The sequence below is a fragment of the Melanerpes formicivorus genome, unplaced genomic scaffold (genome assembly GCF_026170545.1).
Source record: "Melanerpes formicivorus ecotype bairdi unplaced genomic scaffold, bMelFor1.0.p_v2 SCAF_2, whole genome shotgun sequence".
Classification (NCBI taxonomy): Eukaryota; Metazoa; Chordata; class Aves; order Piciformes; family Picidae; genus Melanerpes; species Melanerpes formicivorus.
This window is the reverse complement of record NW_027142354.1, coordinates 40,816,837-40,834,055: the sequence shown is the minus strand read 5'-3', so window position 1 is coordinate 40,834,055 and position 17,219 is coordinate 40,816,837. Positions and strand designations below refer to the sequence as shown.

The 17,219-nt window shown below is 50.5% G+C and overlaps 2 protein-coding genes across 5 annotated transcripts in view; both read left to right on the top strand.

Moving 5' to 3' along the window:
- MATR3 (matrin 3) overlaps positions 1–3,277 on the top strand; it is a 30,549-nt gene extending 27,272 nt beyond the window's left edge. For 3 of the 4 annotated variants that reach the window (XM_068157743.1, XM_068157735.1, XM_068157759.1), the window contains 2 exons: positions 347–468; positions 2,105–3,277. In XM_068157743.1, coding sequence (XP_068013844.1) covers positions 347–468; positions 2,105–2,155 — 173 coding nt within the window. In that variant the 3' untranslated portion in view covers positions 2,156–3,277. The remainder of the gene's footprint in view (positions 1–346; positions 469–2,104) is intronic. The other variant, XM_068157751.1, reaches the window with a different exon arrangement.
- Positions 3,278–7,143: 3,866 nt separating this feature from the next.
- PAIP2 (poly(A) binding protein interacting protein 2) lies at positions 7,144–16,398 on the top strand. Its single transcript, XM_068157723.1, has 4 exons — positions 7,144–7,253; positions 11,505–11,664; positions 14,259–14,438; positions 16,167–16,398. Exons 2-4 carry the CDS (start codon positions 11,527–11,529, stop codon positions 16,230–16,232), a joined length of 384 nt encoding a protein of 127 aa, XP_068013824.1. The 5' UTR covers positions 7,144–7,253; positions 11,505–11,526; the 3' UTR covers positions 16,233–16,398.
- Positions 16,399–17,219: the final 821 nt, after the last annotated feature.

Genomic DNA, 17,219 nt, shown 5'->3' with positions numbered 1-17,219 from the left:
AGCACAAAGCACAGCAGTGTACTCAGCTTAGAGTCATACTAAATCCTCAGGAATTGATCACAGAGCATTGTTAGTTCGTTTTGAAGGCATAGAAACGGACCCTTAATTTCAGCTTAATGAAGGTGGCTTTTAAAGTGGAAAGAAGACAAGCAAAAGCCTGCACAGACTTGGTTCTTCCTAGGCCCCTGCTTGACTAAACTTAAACCAAGGAGTTTGAAAGATAAAGCAGCTGTTAATGTGAAGTGAATGAATCGTTTTGAGCTTTAGCTGAAATGACATATGACAATTGAAAAGCAATGCTGTAGAGTAGATCTCTTAGTTTATTTTGTGGTGTTTACTTCTCTAGGTGTGAATTATGTGGTACCCAAAACAGGGTTTTATTGCAAATTGTGTTCCCTGTTCTACACAAATGAAGATGTTGCAAAAAAGACCCATTGCAGCAGCCTTCCTCATTATCAAAAGTTGAAGGTAAGGCAAAAACCTTGTTCATTTTAAATGGCGTGATTCTTTCCTGGGGAACAGAGCTGAACGAGACTGGACTGAGGAGCCAAAAAAAAAAACCCCAAACAAACCTTTCAGGCAGTGGAAATTTGGCTTCTTCTAGAAGAACTCCTTTTAACTCTCCAAAACTTCATCTTGTGCAAATAACACGCAGGAGACACGTTTCAAAGAGGGGATTTCCTTGTCAATTTGGATCAGAGGCCATTCCAGTTGGAGTAAAAGCCAGGTTTTAGCAGTAGGGGTGCAGAGTGAAATACAGGTGACGCAAATCCCTTCCAGTTGTGCCTTGCAGGGTGGCTTTTAATCAGTCAGCAGAGCTTAAGCTGAAGTTTTTAGATACCCAAAAAGACAAAATAAATCCATATTTGCAACTTCTGATTTTGTGAGCATGTTTTACAACTCCTGATTGGATTAGGTGTCCCGTGATTGCATGGCATGAATGATAATGCTGCTGCTCTATCTTCCGTACTGCGAGCTGCTTTTCAATACCACCTCCCAGAGAGGGAACTCCTAAAGGAAATTCCAAGAACCATGCAGTGTTCACACCAACTGTGTCACAGCAGTTGCTTACTGAGCTGAAAACAAACCCTGGTGGCTTCCGTGGCTCAGACTCAAAACGTTTGCTTTCCTCCCTTGCAGTAACGCATAGGGCACCCTAAACGGATCCAGGGCCCTCCAAGGCAGGTGATACAAATCAGTATCACAAAGCAAACATTAGCAAGGAGCAGATAGAAACTCAGCTACCATCTTAGAGTGAGAGAAACCCACCTCATCCATCACCCATAGCTTTTTTTGTTCTTTTGGTTGTTTTGTTGTTTTGGTTTTGTTTTGTTTCTTTGGTTTTTTTCCCATTGAGGTACCTGATGATGGGATGTTAAAGGCTTGATGTAAGAGGGGAGGTGGGGGAAATAATCCCAACTTATTAGCTTTTATCACTTAAATGAAATGTGGGTTTGATTTTGCCTTTTTGGTTTTTCCCATGGCATGAAGGACTAGTGAGCTGCTCTGGAATGACTTTCAGCATTGGTGTGGCTTGGGGATGGGGGAAGGAAGGAAGTGGGGGGGAAATGCAGCTTCTGTGTCACAGTGGCAAGGCACTTCTCCAGCTGGGAGCCTCCTTCACTTTGAGAGCAACAGGAGTAAATAAATCATGACAATTGCTACTAAATGACATCAAAGTGATCCCAAATCCCTCAAACTTCCAAAATAACCCTTCTCTAGGGAGGGGGAGATGTGCTGACCCTGCCTTTATAGGCAGCAAGCTTCACCCAGGTAAGTGGCACAGCTGCTGTCACAAGCCCATGAAAAAATGGCAGGGAATTCTGGTAGCTCACCAGCCTGCCACAAGGTGTTCCCAGCAGGAGCAGATGATGCTCCCAGAGGCTGCCACTGGGCCTCTGCTGGCAGTGAGCCGTTTGGTGACAAACAGATAGTGGCCCACTGCGGGGGAGCTCCGCTCCAGCACATGGAGAAGTGCCAGTCCTGTCGGTGAATATTCACAGGTTTTCAGACTGGCCAATTAGATTATTTTTTGTGTGTGTGTTTTATTGCTGTGAGAAACTCCTGAAACCTACCCAAACCCTCGATTGCTTTCTTTCCACAGAAAATTCTGGATAAAATGGCAGAAGACTACAGGCAAAAGAAAGAAGCTTAAAGCAAGCTGTAAGGAAAGCAAGTGGCTTTGGTTTTTAAATGTTTAATCTTTTTTAAAAGCAGTACAAGTAGTAGCTGGGAATACTGTCTTCTTTTTTGGGTTTAGTGAAAAACAGTAGGCATTTTAGGTCTGGTCCTGTGTTTAAATGTTGTAGCAAAAAGAAAGGAAAAGGCATAAAGCAGTTAAGTTAACGACACAAATTTGTTCTTCATGCGAGAATGGCAACAAGTTGTTTTTGTTTTGACACTTCGACACGCTGTTCAAGATCCTTGCACCCTTGTGGAAGGCTGATCCATGGAAAGGCAAACTTGATTTAAGTGGAATTTACCTGCTTTTCAAGCTTTTCAGAAATGTGTCTGTCAGTTCCATTCTCAATAAAAGCTACAAAGCTCCCCCCCCCCTCTGTATTTTTGAGTTTTATCCTAGAACATTCCAGATTTCAGTCTGAGCCTAGCAGCTGTTTGATTTCCAGTGTAAGGTTGTCATTGCATTTCACTCTGGAAGAAGCCTTTAAAATGTAAGTTGCAAGTTTCTTAAGTGTTGAACTGCAGTTTCTTTTAATGTCATTGCTGTTCTATAGCAGATAGGAAACCTTTAGAGATTAGTCAGCTTTACAACTTTGTGATGATTTCCCACCCCCTCCCAAAGCTCTCGGTAGACTTGCCCATTCAGCTGTTCCCTGTATTTTTAGTGACAAGTAAATGCCCATTCTCCTCTGACCAGTATTATTTCCTCGAGCTCTTCCTGCTTTTACTTGAATCTTGTAGCTGTTGTCCATCTCTAGTAATGTTCCAAAGCAGCATTTGAGTCCTGAAATGTAAAAAAAAACAAACCCAAACCCCAAACAAAACAAAGCCTCTTTATATTCTTCACCTGTAATTTTTTTTCATACCTGCATTTTAAACCCTTTTTACTTTTGTTGTTGCTGTTGTTAAGATCTGGTTTTGTCAAGACTCCTTAGAACTGTGCTCTTTAATGTACCTGCACACGTGCTATGTGACCAGGAATTTGCATGTGTAACCTGTGTTTCTCTGTAGTTCTTTATTTTGTTCTTTACTGCTTCTCTGTGAATTCAGGTTACTAAAAGTGAGTTACCAATAAACAAAGCTTAGGTGACAGTCATTTTGGTAGAGATGTTTGGCATGTTAACCACTGTGTCTACTCAGCTCTTGACTCTCCTGTGTTCATGGTACCACACTGAAACTCGTAGCCCTCTAAACTCTGCATGTTTTAACACCTGTGACTGAGCAGCTTGCTGCATAACTTTTACTTTTTCTCTTTTCCTAAACCTTCTTTTTTGTTTCCAAACAAATTAAAATGTCACTTGTTAAAACAGCCCTAGGTATATTCTGCTGCCAGTTTTCTTTCTGAGGTTTGATGGTATTATCAAAGCTCTGAAGTTCAAGCCACATCAGGATGATGTGGGTAAAAATTTGCCCTGTACTCAACACTGCTGAGGCCACACCTTGAGTACTGGGTTTAGGTTTGGGCCCCTCACTCCAAGAAGGACATTGAGGCGCTGGAGAATGGCCAGAGAATGGCAGTGAAGGTGAAGGGTCTGCAGAACAGCTGGTGAGGAGCAGCAGAGGGAGCTGGGGTTGTTCAGCTTGGAGAAAAAGCAGGATGAGAGGGAGGCCTTATTGCACTCTACAACCCCCTGAAAGGTTGGAGTGAGGTGGGGGTTGGTCTCTTCTCCCAAGGAACAAGCACTAGGACAAGAAAATGGCCTCAAGTTGCACCAGGGGAGGTTTGGGTTGGATATTAGAAGAAACTTTACTGAAAGGTTTTTTGGAGACTGGAAGAGGCTGCCCAGGGAGGTGGTTGAATCCCCACCTCTCTTTCAAAGAGGCAGAGATGTGGTGCTGAGGGCCATGGTTTGGCACCAGCCTTGGTACAGTTGGAGAACAGTTGGACTCTGTCATCTTAAAGGTCTTTTCCAAGTACAGTTCTGTGACTAGGGGACAGTCCTTCAGCCTGAGCTTCCTGCCCAGCCAGGAAGCCTCGGTGCTAAGAAGGGTTTTACAATGGAGGTGGCTGAATCTTGCTGAAGTTACGTGGCCAAATCCACCTAACAGAGGTGGGGTGGGGTGTTTGGTGGAAGCAGCCTCTTGCTACCTTGTCTTCCCTGTTGTAGTTTTCTGCTGATGCATCCTCCCAAAAAGGGGAGGTGTTGCAGGAGTTCAGTGTAGCTTCAAAACCCGTCTGCTGTGCTGCTGGCAGTTCCCCTGGGGCTTCTGGGCTGAGTGGTGAAATGCTAATTAGCAGCTAATGGTGCAGATTGGATTTAACTCACACAGCCACCTCACAAAACCTTCCCAGGCACTGCCTGGTTCCCGCTCCGTAACAAAGGGAAACTGCTGCTTTCTGCACAGCCCTCGCTGGTGGCTGTATGAAATCATCTACAGTGATGGTCTTAAAGTGCTCTGCATCTCTCCTAGAGCCCTGAAAGGAAGTGTAAGCAGCAGCCCTGCACTCAGCTCTCTTCTGCCCAAGTCAGAAGGCTGTGGTTGGGCTCCCACTCACTCATGCTGTCACTTGTCATTCATCTGTCTCCAACAGGCTGCTGAGCTCATCAGCCAAGCAGAGGACCCAACTTCAAAGCAACCACCCACTGTTTGGCAGTGTTTGTTTTCTCTCTCAAGGTGGTAGATGTACATTTATTTGGAAGGTTTCACAGAATGCTAGGGGGTGGTAGGGACCTCCAGAGGTCATCCACTCTCGATCCCCCTGCCAGGGCAGGGCCACCCTGGGCATGTCACAGGAATGCAGCCAGGAAGGGCTTTGAAGTCTCCACAGGAGACTCCACAACGTCTCTGGGCAGCCTGCTCCAGACTCTGTCACCCTCACAGTAAGGGTTTTCCCTTCTGTTCCCATAGAACCTCCTCTGCTCCAACTTGCACCCCTTGTTTTATCTATCATTGGACATTCCTGAGCAGAGCCTGGCTCCATCCTCCCAGTGCTGCCCTTCACATCTTTATCAAGATGAATGAGGACACCCCTCAGGCTCTGCTGCACCAAGCTCCAGCTCCCTCAGCCTGTCTGCACAGGAAGTCTGTTTCACTGCTTTCAGCAGCTTTGTGGCTCTGTGCTGGACTTTTAAGCAGTTCCTTGAGGTCCTGCTTGAACTGAGGGGCCCAAAACTGGATGCAATATTCCGGATGCACCCTCTCCATCTCTTCCAAGCATTTCAAACTTCCTCCCACCCTGTAGCTAAGATTAATTACTGAAATGTTACACTTCTGTGTGCTTTCTTTGGAGAAGCAGCATTTCCTTAGCCATCCCCTGCAGCTTCAGCATCCTGCAGGGACAGGCTTCAGCCTCTTGTAACTGCTGCAGATTAAACTGGAGGAGGATGTTACATCCTCTACAGTGTCCCACCACAAAAACTCTCAGGTGGAAAGTATCCATGACATAGTCCAACTTTAGCCTCCCAAAATGCCTTGCTCCCATCAGCTCTTGGTTTCTGGTAAACACTGGGTGTTAGATGTTCACCAAGGTCAAGCGCTGGGTCCTGCACTTGGGGCACAACAACCCCATGAACACTCCAGGCTTGGGGCAGAGCAGCTGGAAAGGGCCTGGTGGAGAAAAGACCTGGGAGGGGAGGAAGGAGAGTGTGGTGATAGCACAGGAGACCTTGCAGCCTCACAGGGGGTGTGATGGGAAGAGCTCTGCTGAGCAAGTTGGTCTGCACTTTCCTGGCTCACTGCTTCAGCCCAAGCAAATCCGCTCACCTTTGGTATCTCTTCAATCATGAATGGGTTCCCAGGGTAAGCCAAGGTTCCTTACTTCTGTGCAACAGACACTGAGGGGCTTTGTAGCTGCACACAGAAACATTCCCCAACCACTCATTTGCCAGCTTGCTGTTGGGGCAGATTTGATGCTCGTGGTGGTGGTTAGCTTCCAATGCTCCATGCCCAGGTGGGTGTGGAGTGGAGGTGGGTTTGCAAACACTGCATTTTGACTGCAGAGCCAGTAAGGTTGCATTCAGCAGTGGCTTGGCTGGAACAAAGGGCTTTTAACTGGCAGGGTCTGGTTTTCTTTGCCTTTTAAGAGACTGTAAAGATCAGAGGACTGGAAAAGCTTGTACCGAGGCAGACACTCGGGTAAACACAGCCAGGAGCACAGCCTGCCTCTGATCCCTGCTAAAACCTGAGTCTTTTACTAGGTGCTGTTTGAAGGACAGAGGCATTTCTATCCTGCCTTTGAGAAGGAGGAGGGGAAACAAAGGAGAGAATACAAAAATTGCTTTTGTTTTAAACCGGTTTTGTAGACAGGGCTGAAGTGCAGGCTCTTAACGTGGGTCCCAGCAGCGTGCTCACTGTGTCCCGTTTCCTAACAGAGCTTTAAGCTGAGGCTAGTGCAGAAGCACTTGGCTCGTAAACAGAAGATCCTACAGCTCGTGAAGTACTCTTATGTCCCTGCCCTCAGTGAAGCCCAGCGCTCAAGGGCTTGCCCGTGCAGACCGGTGACCCCCGAGGGCGGCTGGGAAAGGCTCGGGAGCCCCCGCGGCACGGCACGGCACCCCGCAGCGCTCTCCGAGGCTTCCCTCCCTGCTCCCTTCTCCCCCCCCCCCACCCCCCGGAGAAGGCGAAGCGGAGCTGCACACCGGGTGCGGTGCCCTCCTCGCTCTAGTGCCACTACAAGCAGATCAATCTATTAGCTCTATTAACCTCCGGCTACTCCCCACCACCCGCGCCGCCTCCATGCCAGCCGGCGCCACAAGATGGAGGCTCGCCCTGCCCCGACGGAACTACCTTTCCCGGCGTGTCCCGCGCAGCAACGCGAAATGGCCGCCCGGCGGGACTACAGCTCCCGGCATGCCGTGCGGCGGCCGGCCGGACTACAGCTCCCGGTGCCCACCGCGCCGCCTGCCCAGCAGGGCTGCCAGCCTGCCGCCGCCACTTCCGGGGAAGCACGGGGCAGTGCCTGTGAGGTCACACAGGTAGCGGAAGTGACTTCATATCCGGCAGGCTGCGGCGCTGGGAGGTGAGAGGGGCGGCGGGCACGGAGCGGAACCGGGGAGCGAACGGGGAACGAGGCAGTGGCAGAGCACCTCGAAGCCGGCGTGCGCGACCGCGGCCCATTTCTCTGCGCGCAGGTGAGGCGGCGCGGGAGAGAGTGCGCAGGAGGGGCTGCCGCTACCGTCGCGGAGGCGGGGGGGGATTTGGGGGGAACCACCCCCTCCCCCGAGGCGGTGCCAGACCCCGGCTCCCCCCATCCCGTCCCGCAGTGGCGGGGCCTGCGCGGCCGGACGGCCCCGTGGCATCGTCTTTATTGTCTCCAGCTTCATCCGGGTCCTGGGGAGGGATGGGGGGGGATGGGGGGGGCGCTCGGCGGCGCGGGGCCTGACGGGACGGAACCCCCGTCGCGGGGGCGGCCCTTGTGGGCGAACAAAGCGGGCGGGGGAGGGGGCGGCCCCGGCCGTCGCGGCCGCGGCGCTGAGCCAGGGAGGCCGTGCAGGTTTCTTTGGGCCGCGGGGCTCGCGGCGGGGAGGTTCGGTGTGCAGCCAGGACCTGAGCCGCCCGTGCCGGCAGCTGGGAATCTGCGATTATCCCCGCAGCGGCTGTGCGGTCGCCCGCGGGCGGGCCAGGACCCGTTTCGTCGCCGTAACCGAGCTGATAATCAGCTGGGAGCGAGCAGCGGAACGCCGCGTCCCGGCGGGTTCAGCCGGCTCCCGCTGAAGCGAAGCGTCGGCCCTTGCTGCTGCCGAGGGCATCGGCACCAAGGAGGGTGTGCTGGGGAGCAAACGCTACCTCCTGCCCGACGTTCCGTGCCTGCCTGGCTCCCCTCTGGGAGGGCTCTGCTCCTTAGAGCCGACTGGATTTTTTGCAGCCCCGGTTCTGACACAGTGTGTGAATGCCTGGGCTGTTCACACCTAAACTCCAGGGGAGTGCTTTGAAGCGTTGGTATCAGATAGCCGCCCTCCTGATCTCGGTGAAGAAATGTGTTTATTGCACGGCGTATAATCAGTGCACTCGAGCACTGCCATTTGCTAATCTAGTTAGATAACAAGGAACTCGGCCAAGCGCTCCTGACTCACAGGAGTAATCACAGGGTGATAAACAGCTGCCACCATCTGCAGAAGTTCAGAGTGCTCCTTGCTGCACAAACAGCTCTGCTTACACTTCAGCTGATGCTAAAACCCCAGTGTGCTGCTTGCTGATTGCCGCTGCTTTGGGGTGCTTGAAGTCAATACCTTCGTACTTGACCTCGGGTTTGATGTCTGGAACTAGCCCCTCCCCGAGCTGGGCAGCAGATCATCTTCCATTGTGGTTTAAGTGCAGGATCTTCACTCACAAAGCTTTGAATTTCAATGATGGGTGGTTCAGGGCGCTTCTCCGTTGCAGATGCAGCAGAATTCAGAGAAGCAGGTAAATTAATAAACCTTAATGATAGTCTGGACTAACAGGTCCCACACTTGGGACAGAAACCACTTTGAGTCAGCTGCAAGCCCTGCTGCTCTGCAGGATCTTTTGATTTCTCATTTCATGCCTGAGATTAAAAACCCTAATTTTTTGTCTGGTTTTTCCTCTGCATTTAAGCTGTGCTTTCTGCATCTTTCCCCCCACCCCCACCCCCTGACTGAATCCTGGAATAACTTGGGGCTGGGTCTGCAGTCCCAGCCCTGCGGTGAAGTTCTCCATGTTTTCTGTTCCTTAGCACCGCTAATGTTCTGTTTCCTGTTCTGGTGTGAGGAGCTTTGCCATCCTCTGCTTTCCACCTACACACAGATGGAAAATGGGTTATTTTTATTCACACCCTGTAGTATAGCCTGTCACTGGGACTTTGTATTTTTTTTTTTTTCCTCCTGCAGCAACCCTCTCAGATTGTGACTTTCTGCAAGGCTTGGAGGTATTTGGCTCTCCTCCTCAGAACTGCCTGTAGCTAGTGACTGAAAACCCTGGATCTGGTGGAACGAGCCCGGGCTTGTCCTGGCCAAAGAGCACAGCCAGCCAGCTGGTTTGTGCCTTGCCACGGTGCAGTGGCAAGCTCCCTCTGCAGTGTTGTTTTATTACAAGTTGCAGAAAATCAAATTACAGGGAGTGCTTGGGAGTAAGGGACTGGCCCGAGGCTCCCTAACTGTTCATGCAGGATGGTTGTGGACGTGTTTTCCTGTGGGAAAACCTCGGCAGGCTTAGGGCTTCATCAGATAAACTTCAGCTATGCAGCTTGAGCCTCTGGGATCTTGAAGATAATCATCCAATCGTCCTTGGGCAGCAAGGGGATGAAATGTTTCAGCCTTCAACATGGAGCAATGCCCTCCTCTCCCCTCCCTCCCTCCCTCCCTCCCTCCCTCCCTCCCTCCCTCAGCAAATCCCTTCTGCGCTGTGGGAACGCTTAAGAGATTGGCAAACCTGTCCATGATTCAACAGATCAGCCTTTGAGGTTTTTACACAAAGGAACCAGGGGTGTTTTAGTTGCTATTCTTTTTACCTTCATGGACTTGTTTAGGTGCTCTTTTGGCTGGAGTCTGGCCCCACTACCCCACCCTGTTAATGCAGTTACTCACCTGCAGTGTGAGTTGTTGGTGTGTGGAAGCCCAGTGGAATATTCATAGCAGGATTCACTCCACACACACAGACAAAGGTGGGAAAAAAATAAAGAAGTTAGGGTTGTGGGGTTGGTTTTTTTTAAACTTGGACCTCTTTTATTTCTCTGAGCCTGCCCTGTTTGTTAGCTTGTGAACAGCTGAAGTTGCTTGAAGCCGTTTCAAGCTTGAATCAGGGTACTACACGCAGTGGCTTTTCCTGATTGATGTTAAACGCTGCCGGTAATCCCTGGCAGGTTTGTTTTGAAAGCACATCAAAAGGAACCTGTTTTCTCTGGTTAGAATGCCCGGGTTCTGCTCTCATTTGTTGTACTTCCTAGGGAGCTAAAGTGACTTCCCTACTTTGATTTCAAAACCTTGGAACACAGTGAAGCCAGGCAGGTTCTCTTCAGCTGTGTGCTTCTCTTAATTGAGCAGGTTTGTGACCTGCTGCGTTCCAGAACACACTTTGAACTGAAACTTGCATGAGTTCTGGAGAAAATAGGACCAGCTGATAGACAGAAAGCAAACATGAGCTGCTGCATGGTAAGCCCTTGTACTCTTAGCAGCAATGGAGGCTGTAGTTGGATGTCCTCTCAGTTTTTGATATGCAGACAGTGAGCCAGAACGCTTCTTGGGGAAAAAGAGAAAAGGATTTCCCCTCACTGCTGCCTTCTTTTTGTTGGCAGTTTCTAGCAGTGTTTGAAAACCATTCAAGATGTGTTTTCTGGAGCCTGTTGCCTGCATGCTTTGTGTGCTGTTGTCCAAATAATCCCCACTGCCTGCGTTGGTATCTACAGACACTTGGCTGTTCCAGTGCCTGTGCTCCAGCACCATGTAGGGGAAGGGGCACCCCTGGGTTATTTAGGGTACCTCACAGCTAAGGTTTTCAGTTAGAAGCTGGGCTTTGAGCAGACCTGGCTCTCTGAGCTCAGAGAGCCCCTGGCAGGGCTGTGATGCCATTCTTAGGACAAGGATTCAGCCCCCATGTGTGGTTTGTCCATCACTTGGTGCTGGCCAGCTGTACCTTCGTGGCTGCAGCTCGGGCTGCCTGCTGTCACGTATTGTGGGCACGCAGAGCTCTTGACTGCTCTCCAGGCCTGCCTGTCCCTGTTAATGACGTGGGACAAGAGGCAAGCACAGACTGTCTGCCAGCACCTTACGGTGTGTCTTCACCTGCAGCTTCCCAGGCAGTGGGCTTTTGCCAGGGAGGCAGCTGTGGGAGCTGCTGTGCTGGCTGGGCTCCGGAGGGAATCGGCAGGCAATGGTTTCTGCCTTGCTCACAAGGTGAAGTGGTTGTAAAAGTTGGTTCATGCCACACACAGAACATCCCATAACTGAATTTGAGGAGGCTGAAAATCACACCCAAATGTTCCCTACCATGGGCATGTCCTTGGGAACTCTCCTGAAGTGTTGTTTGACCTCCTTCTGGACACTGGGCGGTTGATTCCCAGGGGACGTTGTGGGAACTCAGGTGGGAGCTTTGGAAGTGTTTTGGCAAACAAATTGTTCTTTTGTTTCTGCCTTCACTGTTTTCCTGCTGCCCAGCACATGGGCTTTGTGGTTGTGTTTTCTGTCACTGTTCTTTGGCCTTGGTGAGGTTTCATTTGGGAAATGAATTTGTTCCTGGAATGATCCATGTTCTGCCAAAACAATGGAAGCAGCACTTCTGCTGCTCTTGGACTCCCTGGCATTAGCAGAGCTCCTCTGCTAGGCTACCTAGAGCCTTCCAATCCAGCTGCAGCCTCCCTGTGGGCAGGGCATGTGGAATGTGATGAGTGAGTCTGCACACCTCTTAATGACTGCTTTGCTTAATTGCAGACCTCCAGTCAAAGCAGCAGCCATGAAAGATCCGAGTCGCAGCAGTACCAGCCCCAGCATCATCAGTGAGGATGTGATCATCAATGGGCATTCTCATGAAGATGACAATCCCTTTGCAGAGTACATGTGGATGGAGAACGAAGAGGAGTTCAACAGGCAGGCAAGTCATGGCCCTCCAGAAAGGCCTCCTGGGCTGCTTTGCCATGTTCTAGCTGAAGGGAGTGGTGCAGTGGCTTAGCAACCAGACTGGGAGTCCTTTGCAGAAGGAGTTTTTAGATAGGCTTGCTAGAAGCATGGTGGGGAGCAGGCAGAGCTCTGTCTCTAGCATGAAATTCTTCTTTTTCTCTAATCTTGGTGGACAGTCTGGGAAGTGCAGCACGTTCTAATGCATCTGCCTCTGCAAGATGGAGTTAAAAACAAGTTGAGAGGCTTAACATGGCCCTTTGGAAGGGACAGGTCCTGCTAGGCTGTGAAGCTCTGCGTGTGCAGACATGCTGGCTGTGGCAGTTCTGAGCTGGATATGTCTGGGCACATCCCTGCCTCCTCAACAAGGCTGCTCTTCCTCAGAGGGAGAGCTGTTGGGTGACAGTCCTGTTTGTTGTTTAATACTTCAGTGTCATCCTGCTGGTCTTTGCAGTTGGGCTGCAAGGAAGCCTTCACTTCATCTCTCACCTTGCATCTGGATGCAACTTCCTCTCCTGCCTCTGCAGGCAGCTGCCTGTCAGCAGCCTGCTTCTGCACCACCCCTTCCTTAATCAAAACTTGGTCTTTGCACTTGAGTAGCTGCTTGTGCTGCACTCCAGCAGTGTGGCTCTGCTGCATCTGAGCTGCAGCAGGCTCTGTTTTCTGAGCTGCAGCAGGCTCTGTTTGCTGCTCTCTCTGGGGTGCCAGCAGGGCTCAAAGCTAATCTGCAATTCGGGTTGCTCACAAAAATCTCCATTCTCTTGTGCATAGGCCAGAATGGTCCCGGTATCACTGTCTCTGTGGTGGGTTTTTCTGTCTGGGAACTGTCCTGCAGTTAGCAAATGGGATGTGTACTTCTTGGGCAAGGACCTGAGAGCTGTGCTGCAAATAAACTGGTTTTGGAGTGCAGAGTGGTCTCAGAGAAGAGGAAAGGGGAGAGCATGAGGGGAGAGCGGTCTCACTGAGGCAGGCAAATACCGTGTGGCAGCCTGCTCACCTGCAGCTGCAGGCACTTCTCAACCAGGCAAACTTGGGCTGGACAAATCCTATTGATTTAAAGACATTTGGGAGAATTCAACTTTATTTGGTACTCCTGGAGGCACCTGTAAGTGTACAACCAGGTAACCAAAGCCCTGGAGCCAGGCAAGCCCCGCTGTAACACGAGCTGGTGGCTTTGTGCCCACAGCTGCCTTTAACCACATGCAGCATGGAGGCAATGCCTCACCAGCAGGACTGACTGGAAACTTGCTGGAGTGCTTACTGGGGAAATTACTAAGTCAGTGTTCCATGTGGGAACAGCTGTCTGGGCAGTGGCTCTGAGCAGCAGGGACTCAGCTTGAGTGCCAAGGGAGCTGCTGGATGTGTTCACCCACAGCACAGGGGAGCTATATCTTGCAGGAATCTCACACTGGTGTTTTGTCACCTGGTGTTTGTGGTGTGTGACTGAATTTCCACTTCAGGATCAAGAATATGTTTGGGTTGAGTGAAGGATAGATAGGAAAAACTCATTCAGTCTTCCACTGAGTGAGCTTCTCGGTCTGTCCTGGATCATTTCCCACTCCCTTGTGTCTGGCAAGTCATTCACTCCAGCTTCTGTTTCCCTGCTTTCCACTCCTAAGTAAGATCATGCAGGACATGGAAAATTTGTCTGGATCAACTCCCCCCAGAGCTTCTTTACTGCACAACCAAGCAAGACTTTCATCTTGGCACTGCCTGTCAGTTCTGCACTGGTTGAGTCCTCCTGCTCGTAGTGCAGCAGGTTGGCATTCTGAACAGCTTCTAAGACCATGTAGATAGAGATCCCTAGCACAGTGGGTGAGCAGGTAGTCCACAGCCAAGGAGATCCTGCTGGTTCCAAGTGACAGGCAATGCTTGTTTTTTTCCCCCTAGAAATCCTGCAGAGCCCTTTCCTGAGTGAGTGTGCCTGGCTGCATGGCAGTGCTGTGTCCAGTTCAAGAGAGGCAGAGAGCACTGGAGAGAGCCCTGGAGGGCCACAGGGATGATGAGGGCACTGAAGCTGAGAGGCTGAGAGACCTGAGGCTCTTTAGAGCCTGGAGAAGACCGAGAGGTCATCTTCTCAGTGCTGATCAATAGCTAAAGGCTGGGGGTCAAGAGGATGGGGCTGGGCTCTTCTGAGTGGTGCCCAGTGATACAACAAGGGGCAGTGGGCACAGAGTGGAGCACAGGAGGTTTCACTTAAACATATGTTGCCCCTGGTTCCCTTCCTCATGTGTGCAGTGAATTCAGTCCAGGTTTGTAGGTACAACTTCAGTTCTCACTTGGAACTGATCTTTTCCTTCCCCTTGACGTTGTAACAAGCTGCAGGTGGAACAGGCAGGGCTGGGGGCAGGGGTGGTGGTGGTGTTCTGCCATTCCCCTTTGACTGCAGCCCATAGTCCTGGGGCAAAACAATTGCCTGCCTTCAAAAATGAAATGAAAGCTGCTTGCCTTCCTGCAGCACAGGTCTCCCTGCAGAGCTGGGGAGGTGGTCAGCTGGGTGCACAGCTGTTGGCATGGAGACCCAAGCTCTCCCTGAGCTGGTTGCTGAGGCAGTGTGTTCTTGTTGCACAGATTGAAGAGGAGTTGTGGGAAGAAGAGTTCATTGAGCGCTGCTTCCAGGAGATGCTGGAAGAGGAGGAGGAGCACGAATGGTTCATTCCAGCCCGTGATCTCCCACAGACAATGGATCAAATCCAGGACCAGTTCAATGACCTTGTTATCAGTGACAGCTCATCACTGGAGGATCTGGTGGTAAATTCACTTTCTGGTCATATTTCTAAAGCTTGACAGCTCTCTTTGTCCCAGGCTGACTTCTTTTGTGGCTGATAATGGCAAGAGTAAACTCTTCACACCTGGGCCCAGAGGCTCTTAACCCCTGCCTGCCTCTGATGGAGGGGAAATGTGGAATGGTTGGGTAGGGGATATTCCTCTAAGTGACATGACCTATTCAGTGACTTCCTTCTTAACCACAGGGGGCCTTTCCTAGCCCATGGCTTAAAATTTAAGTGGCTTTGGGTAGGCATGCAATGTTCTGCAGGAAGGGCAGGTGGATGAAGCATGCTGGCCCTGTGAGCTGCCAGGCAGTGGCAGGGCTGCAAGCATTTAATACAGCATCTCTTGAGTGCTGGGTAGGTGCAAACCACCTTCTGAGGGCTGGTTTGGGAAACATAGCAGATCTCTCTAGGAACTCTGAGAAAGGGGGAAGCAGTTAAAATAGGATTGTTTTTATGGGGAGTGAGAGCTCCAAGAAGGACATTGAGGTGCTGGGGTAGGTCCAGAGAAGGGCAGCCAAGCTGGTGAAGGGTCTGGTGAGGAGCAGCTGAAGGAATTGGGCTTATTCAGCCTGGAGAAAAGGAGGCTCCTGAGGGGAGACCTCATTGCTCTCCACAACTCCCTGAAAGGAGGTTGGAGCCAGGTTGGAGTTGGTCTTTTCTCCCTAGTAACAAGTGACAGGGTGAGAGGAAGCAGCCTCAGGTTGCACCAAGGGAGGTTTAGGTTGGACATTAGAAGAATCTTCTTCACTGAAAGGGTTCTCAAAGCCTGGCACAGGCTGCCCAGGGAGGTGGCTGAATCCCCATCCCTGGAGGTGTTTCAGAGAGGCAGAGATGTGGTGATGAGGGCCATGGTTTAGCCCCTAGCCTTGGTAGAGTTAGAGAATGGTTGCAGTTGATCTTGAAGGTCTTTTCCAACCAAAACAATTCTGTAGTTGTGTTTCCCTGTTTGTTGCTGTGTGACTCTATGCAGAGCTTAGCTAGAAGGAAGGGGCAGCCTGGACAGGCTTTTCCCTACCAAAACACAAAGTTACTGATCCAGAGTACGAAAACCAGCTGCTGTGAATTTCAGCTGCAAACCCCTACTCTGCCAAGCTTAAGCAGCTGCAAGGCAGCACTTTCTGACTCAGTTAAGAACACAAAAGCCTAATCCTCTGTTTCTTTGTGATAAAGAGCTCACTTTGGGTATCTGCCTGCCCACCTCTAACTGCAGGACTTGCTGGAGCAGCAGCTTGCCAAGTGGGAGGAGAGGGTAGGCACAGAAATGTAAACATTCAGTAGTGCTCATGTGCATTCAGAGCCTGGAAGTGGCTGGAGGGAGCCTCCTCTTGATTAAATAAGCAAGATCCCCAAAGCTCCTGGCACGTCTGAACAGCTCAACTGCAGAAAAAGCTGCTTCAGCACTAAGAGAAGTTGCTGTGCACAGTGCATGCCTGTGGTTTGCTGCTTTCCTATTCCCCCACCCCTGCTCTGCCTGAAACATCCAGGTGGTGCTAAGGGAGGGTGGATAATTTGGGAGCTGGCACAGAGGGGTGGAATTTTGTAGTCACCACAGAGACTCGGTGTAGGCAGCAGCCCTGTTGTGTGCCCCTTGCTCGAAATCCCCCACAGCATTCCTGGTGCTGCCCACCCAGGGTTGTGTTCAGCTTGACAATGGAAGATGAAAGCCACAACTTCACCTCCACTTCTGTTTCTTTCCCTTCCTCAGGTCAAGAGTAACCTGAATCCAAACGCAAAGGAGTTTGTCCCTGGGGTGAAGTACTTAAACATTTGAGTAGACTGGGCCCTCTCTTGGTGGATGTAGCACAATTTCCACACTGTGAAGCCAGTATTAGAAGATTTAATTGTTAAAAGCTCTCTCTTCTTGTCACTGTGTTACACTTATGCATTGCCAAAGTTTTGTTAGTCTTGCATGCTCAATAAAAGTGCTGAGACTGTTACTAAGTCAATCTCTCAATGGAACCATAGCTGGGGCTGCAAGTTCAGAAGCACCAGTGGAGCTGGGACAAAGTACCATGTTTCTAAACCTTCTGCAGACTCTGTCTTTTTTTGAGCTAGGACTCGGGATGTGCTCCAGGTGGTCTGGTTTTTGACTAAGGATATGTTAATCGGTGCTAGCCTGCACCTGATAATGCCTTAACTTAAAAAGTGACAGCGAGGAGATCTGATTGTTATGCAAATCGGCTAACTTCCCTTTGGAACAGCAGTATTGTGACTAACGTTAACAGTTCCCCCCCACTCTCCCCGGAGAACTTCCAGGCTCCTTGGAAGCAGCAGGAGCTTTAACAGCAGCTTGACAGACCCGTGCAGAGTCCTAGGTCTCAGCTACCCAAATTAACACCCCGGCAGGAAGGAATTCCCTCGACTTTTGCAGCGTGGCATCATGTTCCAAACCTTTCCCCGTGATGTTGGCAGAGTTCCATCACCCCTTTTTCTTCCCAGACCCCCTTCCCCACATCCCTGCATAGCTCTGCCTATGTATCTCCTAGGGCACAGCTTTTACCACCGTGGGATTTAAACCCAGGAGGACCCACACCCCCCACACCCTCCCCCCCCAGCGTTAGCGATCCGAGCGGTGCTTTTCCCCCTTCGCTCTGTTTAATCATCACTACACAAATAGGTCTCCAGCACAACAACTTCTTTTGGTTTGGTTTGGGGGGGTTGTGTTTTTTGTTGGTTTTTTTTTAATGGTTGTTTGTGTTTTTTGGGGGGTTGTTTTTGTTTTAATCTTTTCTTTTTTTTTTTTGAGGGGGTGGTGGGG